Source organism: Rhincodon typus, chromosome 33, assembly GCF_021869965.1.
Source record: "Rhincodon typus isolate 14 chromosome 33, sRhiTyp1.1, whole genome shotgun sequence".
Taxonomy (NCBI): domain Eukaryota; kingdom Metazoa; phylum Chordata; class Chondrichthyes; order Orectolobiformes; family Rhincodontidae; genus Rhincodon; species Rhincodon typus.
The window spans coordinates 32732447-32759486 of NC_063364.1; the positions used below are offsets into that span (position 1 = coordinate 32732447).

The following is a 27040-nucleotide window of genomic DNA, read 5'->3' on the forward strand; positions in this document are numbered from 1 at the left end:
GATGCTGCTTGGCCTGCTGTGTTCATCCAGCCCTGCACCTTGTTGTCTCGGATTCTCCAGCATCTGCAGTTCCTACTATCTCAGATACACAGGAAGACCACTTCCTCCAAATTCCTCTCTAAGCCACATACCATTACGATTTGGAACTATATCATTGTTACTTCACTGTCATTAGATCAAATTCAGAATCACAAAAGTGTCTTAAGTTCAGGAGATCATTCTGCTCGGCTCACCAGCACCTTCTCAAGGGCTAATAGAGATGGGCAATAAGTGCTGGCTTCATCAGCAATACTATGAAAGAATAAAAAATAATTATCAATTCTCTGTTCAGGGTTCTTATTCAATATGCTACACCACCTTTTAAGACAGTGCTTTCCGGATTACAACTACTCGCTATATTTTTCTTCATGTGGTCTCTAATCTTTAGCCAATCATTTATGTGCTGTATCAAAATCCTGCAAGATTTTGAATACCTCAATCTAATCACTGCTGAACATTATTTACTTTGAGAACAAACTCAGCTTCTCAAGTCTTTCCAGCAACTAAACTCCCTCATCCCTAGTCCCATTCTCCTAAATCTCCTCCCCACACTCTCTAAGGTCATGTCATCCTTCTTAAAACATGGTATCCAGAACCACATTTAATCATCTTGGATTGAGCACTAGAAACTAGAGAATCAGGGAATGTTTCCACTGAAGAAAATACAACTTGGAGGTTTGAGGCGTTCTGCTGTTAAGTATAGATAAATAGAAACCTATGGACATATTTTTTATGAGCTCTATAATAAGAGGTCAAAATACACGATCAGCAGATGATAGGTAAGTATTTCATACAAACCTTGTAATGTGGGGCATAATGCCCAGGAATTGTGTTTCATCAAATATCGCGTCAAATTTAAATTTTTACAAAGGGACATAAGAGCGTTCAATCAATACAAATTTTAATGTCACTTCTACTGTTAACCTAACCACAAGTGTTACTGTACCTGTGTAGAAACAGCACATGTCCAGTACACTGTTCTGCATTAGTTCACTGCAATCAGATGTTTTATACTTACCCTTGTTTGTGTTTCCCAAGTGAAAGTTTGTTGTGGATTCCCTTCTCCAAATGAAGATCCAGATGTTTCTGGAGGTTGTTCTGTGGTAAGCAAGTCATTCTGCGGTAAGCAAGTCATTCTGCAGCACAGACCAAATTCAAATAATGGTTCAGTGTCAGATTAATTTATAATCCTTCTTTTAAAAAAAAAAAAACGGTATTTTACTTTTTCTTTGCACACCATCCCTCCCTGGTCAGTTGCACTCCATCCCAAATTTCTGTTAGTTCTGCAATACAGCAGACCACATACGGGATGATCCAAAACAACTTCCAATCTGCTTTGAACAAAAAAAAACCCAAAGAACTCCAGGTGCTGGAAATCAGAAACAAAATCAGAGATTTCTGGAAAAACTTAGCAGGTCACACAACAACTGTGGAGAGAAAGCAGAGATAATGGTTCAAGTCCATTGACACTTCTTCAGAACCCGATTCAGAAACATTAAGTCTGCTTTCCCTCCACAGATGCTTTCTGACCTGCTGAGATTTTTCAACAATTTCACAGAGCCTTATAAAATTCTAACAGGACTAGACAGGGTAGATGCATGGAGGATGTTTCTGACTGTGGGTGTGTCCTGAACCAAGAGTCACAGTCTGAGGATTTGAGGTAGACCATTCAGGACGGAGATGAGGAGGCATTTCTTCACCCAAAGAGTGATAAGTCTGTGGAATTCATTACCACAGGAAGTAGTTGATGCTGAAACATTGAATGTATTTGAGAGGCAGCTAGATATAGCACTTGGGGCGAATGGGATCAAAGGTTATGGGGAGAAAGCAGGATTAGGCTTGAGTTGGACGATCAGCCATGATGAATGGCAGAGCAGCCTCAAAGGGCCAAATGGCCTCCTCCTGCTCCTTTCATCTATGTTTTTATGTAAGTCATATTTCCTCAGTTTCGTTCACACCAAGTCTGAAGGTTGTGGATTCAAGTCCAACTCCAGAAACTTGACACTCCCAGGTGCAGTATTGAGGAAGTGCTGTACAGTCAGAAGTCCCACCTTTCAAATGTGAGGTCAAACATATGCACCATCAGCCTTCCCAGGTGAACACAAAAATCCTTTAGTGTTAATCGAAGGGCACAGGGCCATGCCAATATACTGGCCATTATTTACCCCTCAACTAAAATAATTCAAATAATCTGATATTTATTACATTGCTATTTGTCAGATCTCACTGAGCACATATAGCTGCTGCATTTGTTACAATGACTACACTTTAAAGGCATTTCACTGGCGGTAAAGGTGTAGGACATTCCGAGGTCATGACATTTATAGCTGCTAATTGATCCTGTGCCTCCTGCCAGAAACAGGTGTTTATAAAAATGAAATTTACCCTCAATTTCGCTTTAGACCTCTGCAATCACTGGGCTCTCTCTTCATTTACTGTTGCATTGGAAAAGGGTCATTAAACTAAAAAGTGACTCTTCAACTCGACTCGAAACATTGACTCCGCTTTCGCCCCACAAACCTGCTGAGTTTGTTTTTCTTTCTGGGATCTCATATCGTCTCATTAAGAGGTTTGAAATCACTGAACTGGTTGAGGACCCTTAAGGGGATTGAAACCGGTCAGTGAAGGCTCTTTAACTATTGCACAGTGGTCTCGGCTGTTTTAAAGGGGACCGCTAACATCGCAAGCTTGTGGCAGCCCCCAGTAAAGGGCACTGTCATCATTGCAAACTGTATTGGTTACAGGGCGGCCACCCTCACACAGGACCAGGGCCCGAACCATCATCGGGCGCTCTCCCTTTCCCCAGGCGCCTTCCCCCACCCCCTCCCTATCGGGGCACCGTCCCTGTCCTCACCCCTCACCGGGCTCTCTCCCCTCGGCCGCTCTGTCCCGGATTGAAATCCCGCGCAAACCCGGCGGCAGGCATCTCCCGGAAGTGGCTCGTAGGTCAAGGATCCACTTCCGCCGCCGGTTTCTATGGTAACGGCTTGAAGCTTCTCCCCATGAGGAAAGGTGTGAAAATCCCTGTCCACCTCAGAGCAGGCCCCGACCCCCTCTGGAAGGTTCGTGAATGATGACCCAGACATTTCCACAGCCCACAGAATGTTATAATGTCCCATCCTCCCCATATCAAAGCTTCACTGGGCAAAATAAACTGATGGTTATAGTTATGATCTTTATGAGCCGGGCACATTGTCCGCATGATCGACAGGAGACTCCCCAAGCAGGTGCTCTACTCCCAGCTCCGATACGGCAGGTGAGCCCCAGGTGGACAGAGGAAGTGTTTCAGTGACACCCTCAAGGCCTCACTGGCAAAGTGCAGCATTCCCACAGACACCTGGGGAATCACTGGCCCAAGACTGTCCAAAGTGGAGGAGAAGCATCCGGAAGACGTCAAGCACTTTGAGACTTAACGTCAGGGAATAAAATGGACAAAAACAGCAAAAGGAGCGTGCTGCCACACCAACTCCCAAACCACCCCTTCCCATGCCGACTGTGGCAGAGCCTGCAGAAGCCACAGTGGTCTATACAGCCACCTCCAGACTCGCCCTGAGAATAGGAGAGTGTCATCCTCGTCTGCAAGGGATCACTGATATGATGATTATTTAATTACGGCAAGAACATTTCATGGTAATTAGAAACTTTCAGGTTCAACAGGAAATGTGAGTATAGAGAAAGTTAGATATGAAATTAATTAGAAAAGAGGAGACTTGCATTTCTGCAGTGCTTTTTACAGGATGCCACAGTAATGGGACCTCCAGTAGCAACATTGCGGAATGGCATTTGGAACAGTCAAATGGAATTGCTGGATAAAAAGATGTCATTGGGAGGGGAGCTGATCACAGAATACCTACAGTTTGGAAGCAGGACATTCAGCTCATCGAGTCCACACCAACTCTCCAAACAGCATCCCACCCAGGCCCCCCTCCCCCAACACCCTGACTGAGCAATACGCTGCATGCAACCCATTATAGTCATAGAGATGCACAGCATGGAAACAGACCCTTTGGTCCAACTCGTCCATGCCAACCAGATATCCTACATTAATCTAGTCCCATTTGCCAGCATTTAGCCCACATCCCTCTAAACCCTTCCTATTCATATACCCATCCAGATGCCTTTTAAATGATGTGATTGTACCAGCCTCCTCCATTTCCTCTGGCAGTTTATTCCATACACGCATCACCCTCTCCGTGAAAAAGTTGCCACTTAGGTCCCTTTTTAAATCTTTCCCCTCTAATCTTAAACCTATGCCCTCTAGTTTTTGACTCCCCTACCCTCAGGAAAAGACCCTGACTATTCACCGTATCCATGCCCCTCATGATTGGAAAAATGTGTACATTCTCTAACACTGACATTGAAACAGAAACATAAAATGAGAAAATAGTCATGTGCCGATGATTTTAGGTTTATCACAAATGTCAATATGTACCTTATGCATGAAAAATACAACTGAATGCTTGATGGCAAAAGGATAGAAACTTTATTTCAGTTGCGAAAAGGTTAACAGACAACTAAATAAAAATGATATGCAAGAACAGAAATTATGTTCCATACCGTTCTTGTGCAAATACTTAACATATTAATTGAAATTCAGCTTGTGCGAAGAGCGTACTGAAAGGAGTTTAATCACTGAGTGGGGTTAGAAATCTAGAATTCTTTCATCCAAAAAGCTGGTGAGACTGGAGGTCAACTGAAAATTTCAAAACTAAGTTTGATGGACTTTTGTTAGGTATGCTAAGTAAAATAAAGTTAAAATATTGATCGGTCATGATTGAATTGAATAATAGGTCAGGTTTGAGACTGAATGGCCTCTGCTTTTTTCGTATGATCCCAAATATTTGTGAGAAAGCACCACTGGCTTTAAGTTTCAAGCCTACAGTTATTCAACTAATGTCACTAACATAACCAACATTTATCAGATGTAAAAGCATCCAGTCTCCATCAAAGAGTGAAATTAATTTTGGTTTCAAGTGCAGCAGGTGTAAGCCTGCCAGCCTCACTTACATTGCAACACAAAGCAAGAATCTTCTCAAAGTGATTTTTCACCATTTAGAATAAAAATCATTCATGGCAGGCGAGTAGCCCTAGCTAATCCAGCACTTATTGATGATCCCTAATTGCCTGGGAGAAGCTGATGGTGAACTGCCTTCTTGAACTGTTACAGTCCTTGGGGCATAGGCACATCCACAGTGCTTTAGCCAGGGAGATCCAGCCACAGTGAAGGAACGGTTGAAAGTTCTAAATCAGGATGATGAATGGCTTGGAGGGTAATTTTCAGGTTTTGATGTTCACATGTATCTGCTACCCTTGTTCTCAATGGTGGAGCTTACAGGTTTGGAAAAGTGCTGTCAAAGAAAATTGTTGGCGAACAACCACAGCACATCTTGTACACACTGCTGTCACTGTGCGTCAGTGGTGGAGGGATTGAATGTGGAAAGTGATTAATGTGGTGCCAACCAAGGGGTCATCTTTGTTCTGGATACTGCCAAGCTTCTTGAGTGTTGTCACAGCAGTGCCCATTTGAGAGTATTCAATGACATTCCTGACCTGTACCTTCTAGACGAACGAGGGCTGGGGGAGTCAAAGTGAGCAACGTGACACAGAATTCCTTGTCTCTCACCAGTTGTTGTAGCCTTTGTATTTTATGGCTGGTCCAGTACAATTATTAGCAACCTCTATGAAGTTGATAGTGGTGGATTCAAAGATCAAACTGCCATTAAACATCAGGGGGTGATGGTTCCATTCTCAATTGTTGGAGAGAGTCATTGCCTGTTTTGGGTAATGTTATTTGCTATTTATCAGCCCAAGCTAGATGTTGTGCAAGTCTTGCTGTATATGAACACAAGCTGCTTCAGTGTCCAAGTGATACTGAACATTGTGCTATCATCTATAACTATTCCTAACTTTTGACTTAATGACAGACTGAAAGTTGTTGATGAATCAGCTGAAGATGGTTGGACCTCAAACAATTCTGAGGAATTCCTGCAGTGATGTCCTTTAATTGAGATGTTTAACCTTCAACAAACTCAACTATCTTCCTTTCTGCTAGGTGCAACTCCAACCAATGGAGAGATTTTTTTCCCCCTGGAATCTCATTGACTTGAGTTTTATTAGAGTTCCTTGATGCCACACTCAGGTAGATGTTGCTTTAATGTCAGGAGCAGTTACTGTCACCTGTCCCGAAGAAGAGTTCCAACCCGAAACATTGACTTTGCTGTTCCTCGGATGCTGTCTGACCTGCTGTACTTTTCCAGCTCCACATTTTTTGACTCTAGCTTCCAACATCTGCAGTCCTTTCTGTCTCCACTCTCACCTCACCTTTGGAGTTCAGCCCTTTTGGACGTGTTTGTAACAAAGCCATAGTGATCTTGGTAGAACTAGAACTGGGTGTCTGCATGCAAGTTATCGCTGAACAAATTCCACTTGATAGCACCATCAACAGCCCCTTTCATCACTTTGCTCTTGATTGAGAGTAGACTCAAGAGTGGTAAAGTGGCTGGATTAGATCTGTCCTGCTTTTTGTGTACAGGACATATGCATTCCACGTTGCCAGGTAAATGCCTGAGCTGTGGCTGTACTGGATCAGCGTGGGAATGTGTGAGGTCATGCACTTTAGTCGAAAGAATAAATATTAAAATTTTTCAGAATGGGGAGAAAATTCAGAAATCTGAAGTACAAAGGGACTTGGGAGTCCTACTCCAGGATTCCCTTGAAGTAAACTTGCAGGTTGAGTCAGTAGTTAGAAAGGCAAATACAATGTTGCAATTATTTTGAGTGGACTAGAATATAAAAGCAGGGTTGTACCTCTGAGGCTTTATAAGGCTCTGGTCAGACCACATTTAGAGTATTGTGAGCAATTGTGGGCCTCATACTTTAGGAAGGATGTACTGGCCCTGTAGGAGGTCCAGAGGACGTTCACAAGAATGATCCCAGGCATGAAAGACTTAACACATGAGGAACGTTTGAGGACTCTGGGCCTATATTCGATGGAATTTAGAAGGATGAAGGGGATCTAATTGAAACTTACAGAATACTGAATGGCCTGGACAGAGTGGGCGATGGGAAGATGTTTCCATTAGCAGGAGAATCTAGAACCCAAGGGCACAGCTTTAGAGTAAAGGGAAGACCCCTTAAAATAGGGACAAGGAGAAACTTCTTCAGCCAGAGAATGGTGAATCTATGGAATTCATTGATAGAATAGAATAGAATGTCCTTTATTGTCACATGTACTCCAGTGAAAAGTTTTTACAATGGCTGGCTTTAATGGCACCAATTTAGGTACAGGTACCTAGGTACAAATCTTAGAGTAAAACAAAAGTGTTGTTACAGTATAAAAAGGAATATAGATTAGCATGAAACAGTGAAAAAGTCCAGAACGATGATGTGAGGCTGTGGAGGCCAGGTCATTGAGTATATTTAAGACAGAGATCGATAGGTTCTTGATTGTCAAGTGGATCAAAGGTTACAGGGAGAAGATGGGAGAATGGTGTTGAGAAACTTCTCAGCCATGGCTGAATGGCCTAATTTCTGCTCCTACATCTTATGGTTGGGGCATGGCTAGATCTGTAGTACAAGTCTTTAGTCTTATTACTGTACTGTTGTGCCAGCTCATAGGGTTTGCAATATTCTGTGCCTTCAGCTGTTTCTTAATATCACATGGAGTGAAATGCATTGCTTGAGGAGTATACAATTCATAATGAGATTAGATTATGCCAAGTTGCATTTATTGGCACTAAAATAAAAGCAGCAGCTTCAGAAAACCCAAGCATTGGAACCTGATAAAAGGCCTATACCTTAACCTGGCCAAGACGCTCATCCACAGGTCCTGGTTAGATGTGGCCCCATAGAGGATGGTGTTCACTTTGACTACCTGCCTCTCTTTTGTGACATTGTCCCCACTCAGGGAGCATGGAGAGCGAATGTGTTAATTAGAATTCAAATTCTTTAAAATTAGGATTATCTTCAGAGACAGAGACGTCTTGCCTTCTTTTTATCAGTTGGGTTTGAATCTGGAACTTTAGCTGTCTTTGCCCCTTTTTGACATTGGTGAGATTTCTCTGTATTTTAAACATATTTTGCATTTGTTTCAGATTTGCAGCATTGAGTTATTTTTAAATTAAGGCTCAGCTTTTATTAAAGTTTTGACACTGAACTCTGATAGATGTGTAAAGCTCATTGACAGAAATATCTTATTTTAATCTCAGACTCTAGCTAAAATGATCAATTTGAATATCTGCCATAGATTTTTAATCACTCATTTTAAAAAAAAGTGCTGACTGGATTTCTCAAAGAACATTCATTTGCCACAAGTGATCCTTTTCATAAACTGTACATTTGCTTCTAGTTGAAATTTTACATAAATTTGACTGCATTTAATGTAGTGAGCTTTTAAAACTGGTCATTAGAAATCATTTTATGATACAAGAAATAAAAAATATGCTAAGTATTATTAAAAAAAGTCAGTGCAATTTCAATAAAGAAGCAGTTTGGAAAATAATTATTTTTAAGCAGTAATCAACATTGTAAATATTTCCCCTTGTATCACTTCAGCCAAGCTATTTAGTAATGACTCATCCAAAGAGGATTCCATTCCACCTCAGCAACCCAGACACCTCAAAGCAAGGGAATGGGGTAGGAAGCACATGCTGCCAAGCCACACATGTTCTTTCCTCGTTCAATGTAGAAATATCTACAAAAAAAAAAAAGAAAAATTGTATTTTGTCAGCACCTTTTACAACCTCAGGATGTTCCAAAGTCGCTGTAATGTAGAAAACGTCTGGTAATGGTAATTAAACTAGCTTCCATGAACAACAGAATGGACAGACATCAGTTGATGAAAAGATTTGAATAAGTGTGTTTTAGGGTTAATGTTACGGTGACAGGTTTTTTTTTCTGGAATTGAGTAGCTTTGTTACTATAAGCCCTGATTGAGTGACTGTTGCCTTAGCATGGCTAACACTTGTATGACGATTTTATGCCCTCAAATTTCACTCAACCAAAAAGGTAGTTCAGCTCCTATGCACATTAATTGTTGGATACACCAAACAAAATAGGTTCATCCAAAACTGGTCACATGCTGATGTCTCAAGAGCATTACACAGAACAATCCTGAGAATTAACCTGTTAAGTCACTTCCACGTATTCCTATTCTGCCTGTAATGTCTGCAGCCTGAATGTGTCTTTGTTCCGTGTTTACGTGGAGTGTGAGAGATTTCATTTTGAAGGGGCTTCTCTTCCACTATTATAAAGATGTCAACAGATATTTGGAATCGTGGAACATAGGAATATTTCAGGGAAGCAGGGTTCAGCAGAACATCAGCTGCAACCTCAGAGTGAGAGCAGACTTGAGGGGCCATATTGTCAACTGCTACTTTTGCCTTGTATTTTCATATAAGTGGTTAAATAAATGCTGAAATTTTCACTTAAAATCAACATAATATGCTATGCTTTTACTTAATTTTCAGCACAGAGGGCAACATAAGAGGATACCCCAACAGACTAAATATCGACCTGGAGACCTTCCTGACTTCATGGTTCAGCTCAAACTATCCTCAACAAACCAAGCCATTGGAATGCTTACTTTATTACCCACTAAAAAAGGCATCCTAAAATTCACGTACTTGGTCTTAAAAAAATAATCTAACTTTATCAATTTGAACAAAAAGAAAAGTGTACAGACCCATCAATTCCCCAGGAAGTGCCCCAGGAATTCTTCACAATCCAGTACTTGGTCCCATTGGACACTCCATAGCCCACAGCCAGCACAGCATGATTCACTTTGTCAGGTGTAGAACTGCAGCTTGGACTGTGGAAGAATTATGCTTTGTAAATCATATGTCCCAATTTCTATTTAATACATCAAAATCCTTGTAACTATATGTAATTCCATTCAACTTTTCCCATTATAAAATTGCAGAGAGAGAACAACTTAAAAAGAACAGAAGAGGGTATATTCTAAATAGTTAAAAGTTAGGCACAGTGAAGGTCCAGACATTTGGCAGTCAAGATATACAGATCATTAAATTGTCATGCACTATTACAGAAAATAATTTAGTAGGCCAGTAGAATGCTAGACATTATACTCAGAGGGTGAAGTCATGCTCCAGATGCTCAAAGCACTGGTTAGGCCATACCTAGAGTTACCATTAGCAGTTCTGGCTATTGCACCTTAGGAAGAATACACTAGCTTTGAAGAAAGTCTAGCATTGATTAAATGAAGAAAGGTTACATCAACTAGTCTTCTCTCTTCCATAGAGGGTTAAGGGATAATTTGATTGAAATTTAGAATATTAGAGGGAATAGATGGTGTAGATGCACAGAATATTTTTCTGATGGTTGGGGTATCTATAGAACTAGTGAGCATCATCGATGTTAGGGCCTGACCTTTTAGTAGTAAAGGTTGGAGACATTTCTACATGCAAAGAGTGGTCGAATTTTGCAACTCCCTTCTGTAATAGATGTTACATCAATTATTAAATTTAAAACTGATTAACAGATTTTTGTTAACCAAAGTAATGAAGGGATAATGGATAAAGATGGTTAGAAATTAGATCATACTTCAGCCATTGAACATCAGAACAGGCTCAAGGGACTAAATATTCTACACCTGTTCCTAATGTCTGATAGAAGCAGCAATGAGCGGATACCCCACTATGAAGGAACATGTCAGGGTAGGGGCTCCTAGGATTTTACAAAGAATCCCATACACTGGGCCTTCTGATTGACCCATTGGACTTGCCAAGAGCAGAGATTTTGCTACAGGTTCAGCAAAAACTCTCAAAATGATGGTCAGACTGGGTCACCAATTTTGAAGGAAATCAGTAACAAGCAAAGACAGCCTGGCAGATCCATAAGGTGCTATCACTTTTCCAACTGCTTTATGCCTCTGAAGATCTCTGAACTAAACCCCCTATGGTACAGCAAAATGAGAGCAAAACACTAGCATTGATATAGAACTTAAGGAAGTCACAATACACTTTAAAATCAAGAAACTACTTTTGGAGTGCAGTCATTGTAATAAATGAAACAACCATTATGTACACAGCAAGCCTCCACAAGCAATGCAATAATAAACAGACAACCAGTTTTAGTGATCAACATTATGGGATAAATATTGGCCATGACAATTTACCCTACTTTATTTCAAAAGGGGCCCCAAGACTTTTTCCACCCATCTGACAAGGCAGATAGGCCCCCAGTTTAATGTTCCACCTGAATCAAGGAACACCACTTTAATCTTCCTGTCATTTTGAGGAGGAGTCATGCGTGCAAGCTGTAATTATAGCAATTATTCCATCTAGGCCTTGTTCTGGTTCATTAGTGGAGTGAACCATCACTATGGGTTAGTCTGTGACTCAGAAGATTATTTGTTACCATCTTCATTCATGATGAATGGAAGCAAGAGTTCTAATGTCTGAATACTGGGTGGGCAGGTTTTGTGGGGTGGCGGTTGGTGGTGCTGTGTCCTATTTGAATGAAATGGTAGCTATTCCATCACAGCGAGCTTGTTTTCCTCTTAGGGAGTTGTGAGTCAGGCTAATCACCTGTTCTCAAAGTGGAACAATGCTATTGAAACTTAGAGCACAACCTGTTTTATGTGAATCTTTGGAAGAAATATGCTGTCCATGGGCCATTAGAGGGCATTGAGGACACCTTTCAGTTCGATGTTAAACCAAAGCCTTGTCTGGCCTATAAAGATGGTCATAATCCCATGGCCACTACTCTGAAGAATAGTTTTGGAGATCTCCAAGTATCCTGGGCCAACATTCATCCCTCATCCAATATCACTAAAAAAAATTCTGATCATTTTCACATTACTGTTTGTGGGAGCTACAGCAATAACATGACAAAAGTACTTCTTTGGCTCTAGCTTGCCTGTTCTCTTACTCCCTCCGGCTCTCCAGCATGGAGAAACTCAATTATGTTCTCATCCCAAATAGGCCCTTTTTGAAATCAAATCTGGAGTATAAAGATGTTAATTTTTCAAAATGTTCATCAAATTTTGACATTGCTGCCAGGACCAACATTTATTGCAGATTACTCATTGCCCATGGTGGTATTGAGCTACCGTCTTGAAAATCGAGCACTTACTTGGAATAAACACCTTTTGTGTAAAATAAAAAGTCATCAGTCACTTCAAAAGCAAAACTGACCGGGTTCAGTCTTGCCACAGCATCCACCATTCCATCTTCATCATACTACAGAACAGACAGAGTATTAGATCGATTATACTTTCTCAGTGGTGAGCAATGAGTGCAGCATTCTTAGTGTGTTTTGAGACTCAACTCAGAATTGCAATTCAAAATCAATTGGTTCTAATCATTTCAGAATAAAAATCAAGAAATTTGAACCTATTTGTATATGGTTAGGTTTTTATAACTTATTTCTGTAGTTTGTTTCATTTGTCATTTTGTGGGATGTGGGAGTCATTGACAGAACCAACATTCATTGCCCATTCCTTAATTGGCCTTGAACAAAGTGACTTGCCAGGCAATTCAGAGAACAGTGAAGAGCCAATCATATGGCTGTGGTCTGGAATCACATATATGCGAAACTGGTAACGTTCATAAACTTAGCATGAACCTGATGTTTATCCTTTAATGACAATCAATAATAGCCTTATGGTCACAATTTTGACACTAGTTTTCAATTCCAGATTTTTAATAACTGGAATAAATGTCCACCAGCAGGATTTGAACCAACGTCACCAAGGAATTAGTCTGGGCCTCTGGATTACTAGTTCAGAGATATTGCCGCTATGCCAGCATTTTGCCCAGTACTTGGTTTAGAAAAGAAGTGGCTGGGAACATCAAACAAGCACTATTATGCCAGATCATAACATGGTTACTGAAAGATCTGTAACCTACTTGAGTGATATTGACTATATCCTTGACAAATGCAGCAGCTTTGCTCCGCTGGAATCTACAAGGTCCATCCTAAGAGAAAGACAAAAAAAAATATTTTCGTAACATGGCTATTAATTGCTGCATCATTATATTGGTTTGACAGATTTTCTGTTCGTTGAAAAGTTACTACCAAAGCAGTGCTGACTTTCTAAACAATTTTAGGATGGAATATCAGCCTCAAAATTGAGGGGAAATGTCAATCTCAAAACAGCCTCTCAAAGTTTATATGAAATAAGTCAAAGAATTGGTAGTCAATACAAGTGGGAAAGAATGTAAAACAGTGTGCTAACTAATGTTCCCCGTAAGCTTCTTACATGCAACAGCTTCCTAATTTTCATGTTGACCCATTTATGTGCAGATGTCATAGATTGTTGAGAGATTTAGATTTTGAATGTAAAACCCAGGCTAATGTGTTGGTTCACAGACGATGAGGATTTGTTCAAGTTTGCCTGCTCCTCCACAAACTTTATCGCATCCGGACCTTGCTGAGAATCCTGGCACTCAAACATGAAGGCCATGAACTTGGCGTACTTATCTAGTATATATCCATTAAACACACCAGAAAAGATTAGGTCTTATCCACTGAAGTCTGAACTTTCAACTGCATGAAAAGACTTAATTGCTGCTATACAACTTCGCTGGCACTGGAAATTAAACATTTAATTAAATTTTTAAACCCTAATCACGCATTCTTTCAAGTTTTAGTTATTGGATATTGTCAAGGACAGAACATTTGCTTTGTATGGGAGATGCACATGTTTTAGCAAAGTGGTAATTCTCAATTTTAATGATTTCAGCAGCAGGCATTTTTGAGTTTTGAAATAAAGAAGATAGTTTATTATCCCACACTTGACCCTAAAAATTTACAAACATGCCATCTCACCCATTTATCTCACACACAATAATCAAAGATTAGATGCAGATGAAAAAGAAAAACAATACAATTACAATTTAGAATAAATTTCAATCCCTTTTGTAGCAGGCCTGTAATTTACCTAGATGAATTAAAGTTCTCCGAAGTGAAGGTCTTGTAGAGCAGAGGATTTAGAGTAAGCGGTGAGGTTTCTAGTAGTTGATTTAATTTGATCAAATTTTTTTGCAGTCACACGTACCCAAGTACAGTGAAAAGCTTTGTTTTGTGAGCAGCACAGGCAGATCATCGCAAACAAGGACATACAGATCATAGAGTGCTTAGACAGACCAAGGCATACAAGGTTACACAGGAAGTGTACAAAGCAAGACCAACATTATTTGAAGCTAGAAAGTCCATTCAGCAGTTTAGTAACAGCAGGGAAGAACATTTGTCGAACCTGCTGGTGCATGTGTTCAAGCTTCTGTATCTTCTGCCTGACGGCAGAAGTTGAGAGAGAGCATTAGTGGGTTGGCAGGGGGTCTTTGATGTTGGCAGCCTTTCCACAGCAACAAGAATAAATGGAGTCCATGGATTGGGAGCAGGGGCTGGCTTTTGTGATGGACTCCGCTACGCACACAACCTTCTGTAGTTTCTTACGGTCCTGGATAGAGCAATTACCATACCAGGCCATTACACACCCGGATAGCATACTTTCTAAGGTACATCTGTAAAAGTTGGTGAAGGTCCTTATGGACATGCCAAATTTCCTAAGCCACCTGAGGAAGACGAGGCATTGTATGGCCTTCTTGACTGCTGGGTGTACATGGGAAGTCCAGAACAGATTGTTGGTTTTTGTCGGTGGCACTGCTGCCTCACAGCGCCAGAGACCTGGGTTCAATTCCACCCTCGGGTGACTGTCCGTGCAAACTCCACACATTCTCCCCGTGTCTGCGTGGGTTTCCTCCCGGTGCTGTGGTTTCCTCCCACGGTCCAGGGATGCGTAGGTTGGGTGAATTGGCCATGCTAAATTGCTCATAGTGTTCAGGGATGTGTAGATTAGGTGTGTTATAGAGGGAAAATCAGTCTGGGTGGGATGCTCTGAGGGTCAGCGTGGACTTGTTGGGCCGAAGGGCCTGTTTCCACAATGTAGGGATCTATGATCTATGATCTTGACACACTCAACTTCTCCACCTCAGCTCTGTTGATGCAGATAGGGGTGTACCCTCCTCCTTTCCACTAGAAGTCAATGATCAGTTCTTTCGTTTTGCCAAGTGAGACAGGTCGTTATCATTGCACCGTGACACCAAGCCGTCTGTCTCCTTCCTGTATTCTGACTTATTGTTTGATACACATCCTACCACAGTGGTGTCATCAAACATGTAGATGGCGTTCATTCAGAATTTGGCAACATAGTTGTGGGTGTACATGGAGTATAATAGGGGGCTGAGAACCCATGCTCAGGAGAGTGGATGGGGCTCCAATGTTGAGGAGATGCAGTTGTCCACCGATTGCTGTCTGTGGGTCAGGAAGCTAAAGGATCCAGTTGCAGAGGTTGGAGCCATGACTTAGGTCTTTGAGTTTCGAAATTAGTCTAGAGGGGATTATGGTGTTGAAGGCAGAGCTGTAAGTCGATGAGTAGGTGTCTGATATAGGTGTCCTGGTTATCCAGATGTTCTGGGGATGTGTAGCGCTATGGAAGTGACATCTGCTGTGGACTGGTTTCGCTGGTATGCAGATTGCAGGGTATCGACACAGACTGGGAGGCTGGAGTTGATGTGGGCCATAACAGCGTCTTGAAGCACTTCATGATTATAGTTGACTTGCCAGGAAGTTTGTTCTCAGGTGAATGTGAAGTTAGAAAGGATACTTGTCAGCCTAACAGCTTGTAGCTGATTTTGAGCTGATGACTCAGCTTTGATGGTTTTGAGTTCTGCTTTTCCCCTTAGTTTCGTAGGTAAATAAAGCTACAAACACTGAAGCCAGTTTCCGTTTCAAAAAAAAAGTCACAAGATTGTGAGGTTAACACTTCTGAGGTCCACTCACTCTGACTGGAACTTCACTGTTATACAATAAGATATCAATAGTGATATTCACTTCAACATGTCACAAATTAATATTAAATCTTCTCTTTTGTCATTTCTTGATGTAGATGGGAGTGGTCTGCAAACTTCATTGTCTGTACATTTTGATCCATCCTTAAATTATGAGTTGTGCAAATTTCACAAGTGTCCACAAGTTTCTTTCACTCAAGTCCATATATAAATCAGATATTAGCCATAGGTTCTGTGATCCTGTATCCATTGTTGATTGTTGTATGACCCAGTCTAGTCCACAAATGTTTGGGGATTCTATAAAGTGCAGAAACAGGCCTTTCATAATTTTGTAAACTTCTACCAGGTCGCCCCTCATCTTTTGACATTCAAGCCAAAATGAACCAAGTTTGTCCAATCTCTCCTCATAGCTAATACCCTCCAAACAACGCAACGTCCTGGTAGACTATTTTTTTTTTGCACCCTCTCCAAAGCCTGCATATCCTTCTCGTAGTGTAGCAAGCAGAGCTGCACACAATATTCCAAATGTGGCCTCACCAAAGTTCTATACAGCTGCATAGGTTAAAAATTAGAATTTATGACAAGACATATTTAATATTTCAAGTTCACAGGTGATTGAAATCTAGGATTTTCTTGGTTCCAAAACTCCTGTCACTGACCGGAAAGGCATCAGGAAAAGTACACTTTTCTACCACTGTACATGCAAGTGCTTCTGATGCCTTTCTGGTCAGTGCCTGGAATTTAGATCTTGTTTAAAAAAAAATACTCAGAACAATGCTACAAACAGGCATAATCTAAGTATCTAGCTTGTACATTACTGATGTTAAATATTTGCTGTCAATCCCTTGATTGACCCTCAGACATTGATATGGAGATTAAGGCCATCTTTAGGCTAGATCCAGGTGTATTAAATTTTTGTTCAAAAGGTCTTCCAGTCTGCAAGGCACAACTGGTACATAATGGCTCTTAATCCCAAGGATATGATTGTGTCCCACATTGGGACATTTTTTTCCTCTAATATTCATTTTTACTGACAAGCATCCTTAAATTACATATTACAATTAATTCTCAACATTGAAATTTGAAAATCTTATTCACTGAAAAATCCCAATGACATCTCAATTTGCTGAATCACAGTTGCAAATGAAAGGTAGAGTAGATATAAGAACATGCAATTGGTTAAGGACTTTGCAACCTAAAAATATGCGTAAATTGATGTTTGTTACTTGGTATCAAGCCAATTGGTTTATTTTAGTTCAGTTCTGAGGAAGGGTCACCAGACCCAAAATGTTAACTCTTTTCTTCCCCACTTCAGATGCTGCCAGACCTGCTGAGCTTTTCCAGCAACTTTGTTTTTGTTCCCGATTTACAGCATCTGCAGTTCTTTCGGTTTTTATGGTTTATTTTAATGTTGACAGGCAATGCTTTGATACCCACATGGAGACTGCAGCTGAACACAAGTAGTTGTTCCCACAAATCTAAACTTGGGAATTAAAAGTCCCCTCTTCAAATATCCGCCACAGCCATCTTGTCTCCCTTAATCTCCCTCATATTGGCCTGTACTTTGTATTAGTGTTCTAATTATGCCTGCTGTGTTTAGCTGAGTTTGCAGTAAGAAGAATTAAAGGCACTTATGTTACATGAACAAAAGGGAAACAGTAATGCTGGTGGGCTTGTGCTGATTGCACCAGAAGGTAAAGGCACTTCAATAGAGTCAATCTCAAACACATTAGCCTAAACTACTTATGCACACACATTTCAGTGTTTTGAATTTATTTCAATTTTTCCATTCTGATTAGTTTGGACAAAAGTAGGAATTGCTTCCAATGGGTCAGGGTCCAGTTCATTGTTTGTGTTCTCTGTAAGTCATCATTTTGAAGAGTTTCTGTTCATTTTTCGAAAGCCTTGTGATAAAAGCATTGCACCAGCAAGTGAGACACTACTCTTATTGGACAGTTTAAAAACTGTGAAGTCAGACCTTTCCTTCATAAGGATAATCCTGTTCCCTTTCCAGTCCATTGTTGTATTTAATATATTCAAAGGCTTGACTTGGCAGTCCCCTAAAGAAAGTAAAATAATATTGTAAAATGGAAACTAGATACAGGACCGTTAACATAAAGTTATTATTTTATAATGTAATGAACATTATGTTATTTAAAGCAGAATTTATTAATTATGGATAATCTCTTCTGGTGTGGAGGAGAATGCAAAATAAGGAGAAATGAGCATTGTATTAATCTTAGAAACTTTACCCCTAATCATCTGCTATTCAGGTTCAAAAAAGATATTACTGGAAACTGTGCCTCTGAATCACTCACCCAGCACATCCATGATTTTTAAAGTTCTGAGCACAGTCCACAAGTTGTTGTTCTGCCTACAGAAAAAAGGTTAAAAAATATCAACATCTCCAACTGCTACAGCAGAGATATGTAATAATTGTTATTCCAAAAGGTTAGCAAAGTTTTTTGTGGCACTCACCAGTGAGACAAGTTTTCCTGATTTTATTGCAATTACAGATTCTAGACATCCAGTGGTGGAAAAGGTCCAGCAGCTGCCACAGCCACCCTGTATAGAACATAATCCAGAAACAGCATTGTGAGCAATTCCAAGCTTAAAGAACTTTAATCACCTAAGCTAGGCTTCAGGAGCTGGGTCCATTTACTTTAGCCTTTCTAATTCTTTTTACTCCCATTGGTGCCTGTGCTAATAGCTGTTTGGGTAGCAGGTTCTGGAACTCCCTCCCTAAATCCCTCTGCCTCCCTACTTTTCTTTCCATCCTTAAGATGCTCCTCAAAACTTGACCAAATTTTTGGCCACCTGTCCTAATATCTCCTTTGCTTCAATGTTCTTTTTCTCACCTTGAATCAATCAATATGTTAAAGACCAACGTCTCAATGCTATTGTTAAAGCAATGTAGACTTAGATGCTCCCTGCAAGTTGCAATGCTGTATAGCAACCCAAGTTCCAAAGCAGTCTTGTGCAGAAGTCAGTTTCTTTAAGTTACAAAAAGTGTGCAGCTATACAATATAATTTAAAGATGACATGGACTTAAATAAACTACTCACTCCAAAGTAAAATTGGTGGGAATGTTAGTTGTTTTTATATATCAATAGCAGGTAAAGTGTTACATTGTGTCCTTACTGATAGATTATTATGGTTTTAAAAACAGAATGGGAGTGATGGGGAAACCAGAATGCTGAAGGTTAAATGGAAGAGGAGCAGGAATAGAATATTGGGTGACATTTCCTTTGTGAGTAGCATGCGTGTAGAAAGTGTTGCTGATTAGCTCGAGTGGGATCTGGACTAGTTCCCAACTGATGCAGACATTAGAATATAAATCGAAGATCAGTATCTTCATAGAGAAGAGTTGGTCTGTGTGAGGGGGGAGGGGGAGGGTGGGGGAGGCGGTCAGAGAATAATTTAGATAATATTTTCCTCCCTCATTATCTTGATGTTTTTTCATCTCCTGGGAGATCAATACTATGGAAGGGATAAGGAAATTATCAGTCACAATATTCTGTCTGTACCTGGGAAAACACTGAATAAAGTTCAACTCATTTCCTCTCAGAGTCACGTGACTTAGACCACAGACTACTCTAGCCTGTGGTGCCAGTTCATGTGCCAATACTAGAGGGACTGAATAGCCTCCAGTTCCTGCAACCTCAAATGACCCCACATTCACAGGTATTAGTGCAATAATTAATTAAGAACTCTCTAGAGAACTTGTATTAGTACATTTCCAACTGCCCACACTAGGCTATACAAAGTATTTGGTGCTGTCAGCTCAGGTAGGCACAAATTAACTACATCTAGGTGGATGCAACAGTCAGATAAAAATACAGGAGGAATGGAGTGATCCAGCATACTCAGGACCCTCCCCTCAGACTGTACATTGAAGGAGTAACCTCAGCTCACTGGATTTTGCTGGAGAAGTAGTTGTTTTTAAAATCAGAGTATATTAAAGTATTTTAAATCATGAGCTCTGTTTGCAGAGGTTCATGGAGACTGTTTTTAAATAGACTCTAGACTGGTTGCTGTACTATTGTGTTGAAAGTGTTTTGAGTGAATAGAATTGTCTTGTAATAAGTTAGATTGTTTGCTACAACTTCTGCCATTTGCCCCAGTGCCCTCCAACTCAGTCTGCTACAGTGCTGTCTGCACTATGACCAGTTCTGCAATTGTTTAAAATCTTAAAATCTCCAACATTGGGCCAGATTTAATTCTTATCTAACACAATGGGTTTTCAGTAAGTTAAAATCATGCCCATTACTTCTATATCTGTCTTTGTAGATATTGCCTGACCTGCTGAGAAATTGTTCGTTTTTATTTGTTTTCCAATATCTGGAAAAAACTTTGCTTTCCATTAGATCAGTATTCCTTGTGTTTGGAGGAGTGACTATTGTTACAGCTCACTGATGTAGCACACTGGGGAAAAAAAAAAAACGAGCCTCACTCTATTCCTTGAGTTGTCACACAAGTCAGTCAATTTTTATAAAGGACACAAAGTTCCTCAATTTACCTGGCCTTCAGACCCAGACTGATAGGAAGCACAGACCAGGTTTCTGTACTGACCCAGAATTGTAAAATGTAATTAAATTCTAGCTACAAATAAACAATCAATATATAACATAACTAAATAAAACTCCAATCCTTTTATATAATGCCCCCCCACCCCCCCCCACTTTCTACACAGACAAGCAGACCAAGTAAAGTATGGTCAGAGGAGAGAGACCAGAAACAGTTCAGTAGTCCTTGTTCCCAGTTGGTGTGTGGAGATGATTCTTCTGACTTTTATATTGCATAGTCACCTTTCTCCAGATGCTTCAATCAGTTTGTAAGAGACAAAAGTGACAGTTCACTCAAAAGGAGGTCTCTGACTTGTCAGTTAAAACTCAGCTTACAACAACTGTTGTAGGAGAGATAAACCCATTTGTTTCAGGTTTACAAGAGTCTTGACTGCAGGAAAGAGAGGAAATGTTCCTAAACTGGGGGAAGAGGTGAACACGTTCTTATGTTTCACTTTTGTCTCTCTGTAGCTTTTTCCACAGCTCCAAGCTGCTCAGTTACCTGATAATCAAACAGTTGTTGCCAGGCAAAAACATCTGTCATTGAAAACCTAGTCACTAGTCCATAAACTAAATCAACTTCTTGTTGCCAATCAGAATTACATTTGTACTTGCACTTGGCTTCAATTAATTTACAACTATACATTAATACTGAGATAGTAGGAACTGCCGATGCTGGAGAATCTGAGATAACAAGGTGTAGAGCTGGATGAACACAGCAGGCCAAGCAGCATCAGAGGAGCAGGAAAGCTGACATTTAGGATCTGGACCCTTCTTCAGAAAATCTGAAGGGTCCTGACCCGAAACGTCAGCTTTCCTGCTCCTCTGATGCTACTTGGCCTGCTGTGTTCATCCAGCTCTACACCTTGTTATCTCTAAACATTAATACTATTTGTTCCATCAGCTATTTACATGCCTGCATGGGTGTCAGGTTACTTGCTATTCAAAAACTGTAGTAGCTTCAAAACATTGGATTCAAAACAGTTTTCATTTTTCAGTCCATAGTTTTTAAAAAACTAAAGGAGGCACAGTCCTTACATTATAGGTCAGTCAGCTTTACCTGATTCTTCACAGGAGTGATGTAATTTCCTTTTTTCCTCCAGTCTACATTCTCAGGCAATATCTCTGCACTGCTGTAATGGTTCCCTCTTGTAGCTGAGCAGTTCTGTTGTGAAAGAGGAATTTTTAAAAACATTTAAACTGAGAACTACAGTCGTCTAGATTTAGTATTTCTTCCTCAAATGGGACAGAGCTGTAAATGGTCTTGGTCTCCTTTTTGCTCAGGATACATCAGGAGAACAATTTGTTGACTGACATGCAGTAAGTGAAGAGTTGCTTAGGAGCAACTCTTCATAACAGCCTGTGAAATAAATCCACAGAGGCCAGTATACCATCACCAGATTACCCTATATTTAGGCATGAGAAGCCCTGGACACTGACCCGGCTTCCAGAGCGAACAGGAAGGCTGACACTCCTGTTTATATCTGTCAGCCAGGGCTCTCCGATCGGACCAGAATAACAGCCCCAATCAGAGAACTCATTGTAGGAGGGTGCACCTGGCTGATCTTGTTACAATCATCACACCCAGGACCACCCTTCTGTCATCTCACCATCTCCTCCCATTCCCACAACACCTGCTCTTGCTCCCTTCCTACTGTTCAGTGCCTCAATTAGCAAATTGGATTTATTTCTTTAATTTTAGTATACGGTATTCTCTGCACATTGATCATCTTGCTGAGCATCTGATTGCTTGCCATTTTGATTCTGTGTCTCAAACATTCTGACCTTTCTCTCTTCTCACTGAACTAATGCAGCTCAATAGAAGCTAAAGGATCAGCTCCCCATCTTTTGACTGGGCCTTCTCTGTCAGAGTTAGAAATGTAGATTCGTTTAAGACTCAAACAGATCACTTCCAGAGTTGATTGGACTTTTGCACTTAAGCTGAGACAGTGGGCTCCTGTGGTGTAGTGGTAGCGTTCCTACCTGTGAGCCAGCAGTCCTGGGTTCCAGTCTCACCAGCTCCAGAGGTTTTTAAATAACAACTCTGAAGTGGTTGCTTAAAAAACAGTAAGATGAGACAGTCTGGGGCCCTCTTGTGGCACGGTGGTAGTATCTCTACCCCGGACTAGGAGGCCTGGATTCAGGTCCCACCTCCTCCAAAGGAGTGTAATAACACCTCTGAACAGGTTGATTTGGAAAAATAGTTTAGTAATAATAAAAAAAAAAGAAATAGTTTGGGCTCTTATGGTGCAGTGGTAGTTTTCCTATCCTTGGACTTTGTCAGCGTCTGTGGATGAAACCTCCTGGGGAATCCGTCGTCAGTAAATACTTTGTGCAGGTTTTCCTCTTCCATTCTCCAGAGTTCTGGAGTGTGGCAGTGTGATATGGCTCATTTAAATAGTGTCTTAATGTAGCTCTGTTTGTGTATGGTGGGGTGGTTGCTATTGAAGGCCATACACACGGACCAAATCCTGAACTTCAATAGCAACCACCCCACCATACACAGAGCTGCATTAAGACACTATTTAAATGAGCCATATCACACTGCAACACCCCAGAACTCTGGAGAATGGAAGAGGAAAACCTGCACAAAGTATTTACTGACGACGGATTCCCCAGGAGGTTTCGTCCACAGACGCTGACAAAACAAACGACAGTCAGAGGACACGGTACAACAGAAGACGCTAGTCTTCTATATCAGGAATGACAACCAGACTCCTTAGACTGCAGAAGAATATGATTGCATACAAACCTGCATCAACACTGTGACAAATGTTATCAAAGACTAAAGACCCCATACCGACAGTAAACAAGACAACCAGAAAACACAAATACCAGCTGACAGTAAAAAGACACAACCAATATTAACTTGTCTCAATACACACAGACAATGAGGGCCATCAGTTCGACTGGGACAAAGTGACTATACTGTGACGAGCGAACAACAGACATGCAAGGGAATTTCTAGAGGCCTAGTTCGCAACAAGGGACTCCATTAACAAACACAGAAATAGACCCGTATACAGACTGCCGCTAAAAAACAGGACTGGAAGTGACAAGACCCACCACAGAGGATTATATAAATTTGGAATGGAGCTCAACACCAATGCTTCGATTAGAGGTTGCACTGATGATGTTGCCTGGAATGGTAACAAAACATCTGCACACCATGGAACAACTGGCTCAGCAAGCAAACAAACAACTGCAGGCCCAGGTTTAAGCTGGAGATGTGTCATAACATGTCTGAATAAGTTGATTAAAATACCTGTAAGAGCCAAGTTCTCCCCCATCGGGTGTTGGTTTCTGAACACGAAAACATTTTAGAAGGGAAAATGGAAATTGACTTTAGTACCACGCTATGAATTTGCAATAAACCTTTGTAAATCACTGAAACTTTTGCTGCTGGGAAAGCAAAGTAGATGGGTATCAGCATGTAAAACCTTGAGCGCAAAGCCAGATTCAACAATTCCACACCATAGCCACTGTTTCCACTCTGTTGGGCCAGCTGGGGCTGCCAATGGTTCAGCTCTTGTGCGTTACAACTGCTCTAAGGCTAATCTCTTGATATTGTGAGAAACAAAAAAAAAATAAAAAAAAAAATCACTGACTTCCTTGACCTCACTACTTTTGTCATTTAATCACTCCTGCTATCTACCTCAACACAAATCTTCCATTTTGTTCTTTCCTTCCATCTACCCTTTCCCTGGCACTTTTGCTGTTTAAGGCCTGTTTACATCTTTAACTTTTTCCAGTTCTGTTCAAGTCATCAATCTGAAATAAGTCAACTGGCCATACTGCAATATTCCCCTCCTTCCCTTTGACATAGTTGCAATGGAATCTTTTAGGTCAGGCTAACGCAGCCTAAACATCTTTGAAAATGGTACCTTGGACAGTTTGGCACTCCCTCAGTTACTGCACTGGGAACACTAGCCTAGACAAAGTCTCTTGTGGCTTGATGGCACCACTCAATTAAAAGCTTTTGTGCTACTCAAGATAGATAGAGCTCCCTGCCCAACTATTACACTATTAAGATTTTAAAATCAGGAAACAGTTAAAATTCTTTTTATACAATGCTACACAAAGAAATGAAATACAGTTCAATAAATATCTATCATTACTGTGGAGAATGAACTGTTTCATAAGGTAATAAATGGATTTTCCTTTCTAACTAAATGGTTAACTTACTTTATTTAAAATCATGACACTGGCCATCTCATTATCTCACTGAATGGTTCACTTGAGGGAACTCACTGACCCACTGGCTCTTATGTTCTTTCGATAATTCTCTTAGTTTTAAAGACCTTCCCACTCGTGACAAGGAGACAGAGTCTAAAGTTTGTTTCAGGAGCTGCAGAGATCTTTTTACTGGTATTAAATACACAATTGCCAGGCTTCAAGGCTTTGTTAAACTTGGTTAGTTACTGTAGTTGGAATAAATCAAGATACCTCAGGAATCAGGCAAGAAGAATTACAACGTTTAAAAGACATTTGGATAAGTACATGAAAGGAAAGGTTTGGAGGGATATGAACCAGGAGCAGGCAGGTGGGATCAGTTTAGTTTGGGGTTTTGTTCAGCATGGACTGGTTGGAACAAAAGGTCTGTTTCCATGCTGTGTGATTCAATGACTCGAATAGAACAAACCTAAAGCAGAACTAAACTCCAACAAATGGTACAGAATACCACACCATTGAGTATGGATAGCCAAAGAATATGAAAGTAAGACACAGAACACAAACCCTAGCATGTGTTTGAGAAAGAAGAAAGTACAGACTTAAATTCATTTGGTGCCTTTACAGCCTGAAGATTTTCAAAGTCTACAGCCAATAAGATATCTATGAAGTGTAATCATTGTTGTAGCGTAGGAAACAAGGCAGCTAATTTACGAGCGTCTAACTCCCACAAAGAGCAATGCAATTCTGTGATTCTCTGATAACAATCAATTTTTTTTGTGTAGTGTCAATTGAGGGATAAATATTGGCCAAGGCACAGCATAACTTTGCTGCTCTTAGAATCATAGAAACCCTACAGTGTGCAGCAGGCCATTTGGTCCATTGAGACCACACTGCCCCTCTGTACAGCATTCCACCCAGACCCACCCCTCTACCCTATTCCTGCATTTCCCATGGCTAATCCACACAATAGATACATCCCTGGACACTACAGGCAATATAGCATGGCCAGTCCACCTAACCTGCACGTCTTTGGACTGTGGGAGGAAACCGGAGCACCCAGAGAAAACCCACGCAGCCATGGGGAGAACATGCAAACTCCACACAGACAATTGCCCAAGAGTAGCTCTTCTTCAATTCATGCCACGGGGTATGTTTTACATGTGTCTGAGAAGACAGACAAGACCTCAGCTAAACACATTACCCCTAACTCTGACAGTGCAACACTACCTTAATACTGGCACTGGGAATGTTGCCCGATGTTATTTACTCATCTCTTTAATGAGACTTGAATGCGGAACCTTCTGACTCAGAAGGTAGGGTGCTAGCATGGAGATAGCATTTTGAAAGCGGATTATAGAAATCAAGAACACACCAGGAGCTAGGACTAGGACGTAGAACAGGTTAATTTATACTGGGATCATTGTATGTTCCCTCCGTCTCCAACTTTCTGAGATTTCCAATTGTTAAGATTTTTACTTTTGGGAAACTATGCATTATCAGCCTTAATCTTTCACTTTTGGTGGTTTGAGTTTTAACAGAAAAGCACAGGTGAGGGGTACAAAGGTCCTGCGGGAATAAGATAGCACATAGGGAGATAGCACATACTCAGTTGCAAGAAGTGGTTACCTGTGGTTTTTGCATCAAATACAGCAACTTAAATTCATTGAAGGTCAAATCAGAAAACTGGTTGAGTCCCACTATATTAAACAAAAATTAACAAAAGCAATCTTAGATTCTTTCAATCCTTGTATCAAGGGATGATACAGTAAAATATAACAGATAATGTAGTAATCATTACAGCTCCCACACTGTGGCATTCAAGGATGACTGATGTTACAGTAAAAGTACCACTTTATGAATGTAACTGACAAACTGTATGGTTAAGTCATGTTGTATATTCTTACAAATAATAACTCATTTACAAAGCACTTTTTACCCAATGAAGTGCACTTCACAGGAGCACTTTCAAACAAAGTGCAACATAGACTCAGAAAAGGAGACAGTACGTCAGATATTGATGGTTTACAACCCTGTAATATGTGTAAGTCCTTTGTCAGTGTTCCAGTGAAAGTATAGGAGTAGCATTACAGAAGAACAACTTCAAATCACTGATTTTTCATATACTCTGAACAAATCTAAATGATATCATTTACTTCTGGTCTGTCACAAGAAATTATTTCTGCTGGTTGCAGAGTCTGGGACTTGGGGAATCATCTAAACATTAGAGCTGGAGCTTTGAGGAGTGAATTTAGGAAACATTTCAACATAAAAGCTGGGAAGAGTTTGGAACTCTTTTGCAATGGTAATTGATGCAGTATGAATTACAAACTAAACCCAATATAGATAGATTTTAGCTAACCAATGTAGAAAGGAGCATGGGGCAAGGTCAGATGCATGGAGTTAGATTGCAGATTAGCCATGATCTCTTTGAATGAGAGAATGGGCTTGGGG

At 40.5% G+C, this 27040-nt stretch overlaps 2 protein-coding genes across 4 annotated transcripts in view; both read right to left on the reverse strand.

The window, feature by feature from the left end:
- blm (BLM RecQ like helicase) overlaps nucleotides 1-3015 on the reverse strand; it is a 49077-nt gene extending 46062 nt beyond the window's left edge. Inside the window, exons 1-2 of one of the 3 annotated variants that reach the window (XM_020533277.2) lie at nucleotides 2425-2788; nucleotides 1058-1175 (exon numbers count right to left, since the gene is read on the reverse strand). In XM_020533277.2, the coding sequence (XP_020388866.2) occupies nucleotides 1058-1155 (98 nt within the window). In that variant the 5' untranslated portion in view covers nucleotides 1156-1175; nucleotides 2425-2788. Of the gene's footprint in view, nucleotides 1-1057; nucleotides 1176-2424; nucleotides 2789-2893 lie in introns of those variants that run through there. The other 2 variants (XM_048615870.1, XM_048615871.1) reach the window with 2 other exon arrangements.
- Nucleotides 3016-4499: 1484 nt separating this feature from the next.
- ctsh (cathepsin H) overlaps nucleotides 4500-27040 on the reverse strand; it is a 34415-nt gene continuing 11874 nt past the window's right edge. Inside the window, exons 4-12 of the mRNA XM_048615872.1 lie at nucleotides 26216-26286; nucleotides 21477-21581; nucleotides 18330-18416; nucleotides 18170-18225; nucleotides 17830-17911; nucleotides 12909-12977; nucleotides 12133-12239; nucleotides 9722-9847; nucleotides 4500-8731 (exon numbers count right to left, since the gene is read on the reverse strand). Coding sequence (XP_048471829.1) covers nucleotides 8656-8731; nucleotides 9722-9847; nucleotides 12133-12239; nucleotides 12909-12977; nucleotides 17830-17911; nucleotides 18170-18225; nucleotides 18330-18416; nucleotides 21477-21581; nucleotides 26216-26286 — 779 coding nt within the window. The 3' untranslated portion in view covers nucleotides 4500-8655. The remainder of the gene's footprint in view (nucleotides 8732-9721; nucleotides 9848-12132; nucleotides 12240-12908; nucleotides 12978-17829; nucleotides 17912-18169; nucleotides 18226-18329; nucleotides 18417-21476; nucleotides 21582-26215; nucleotides 26287-27040) is intronic.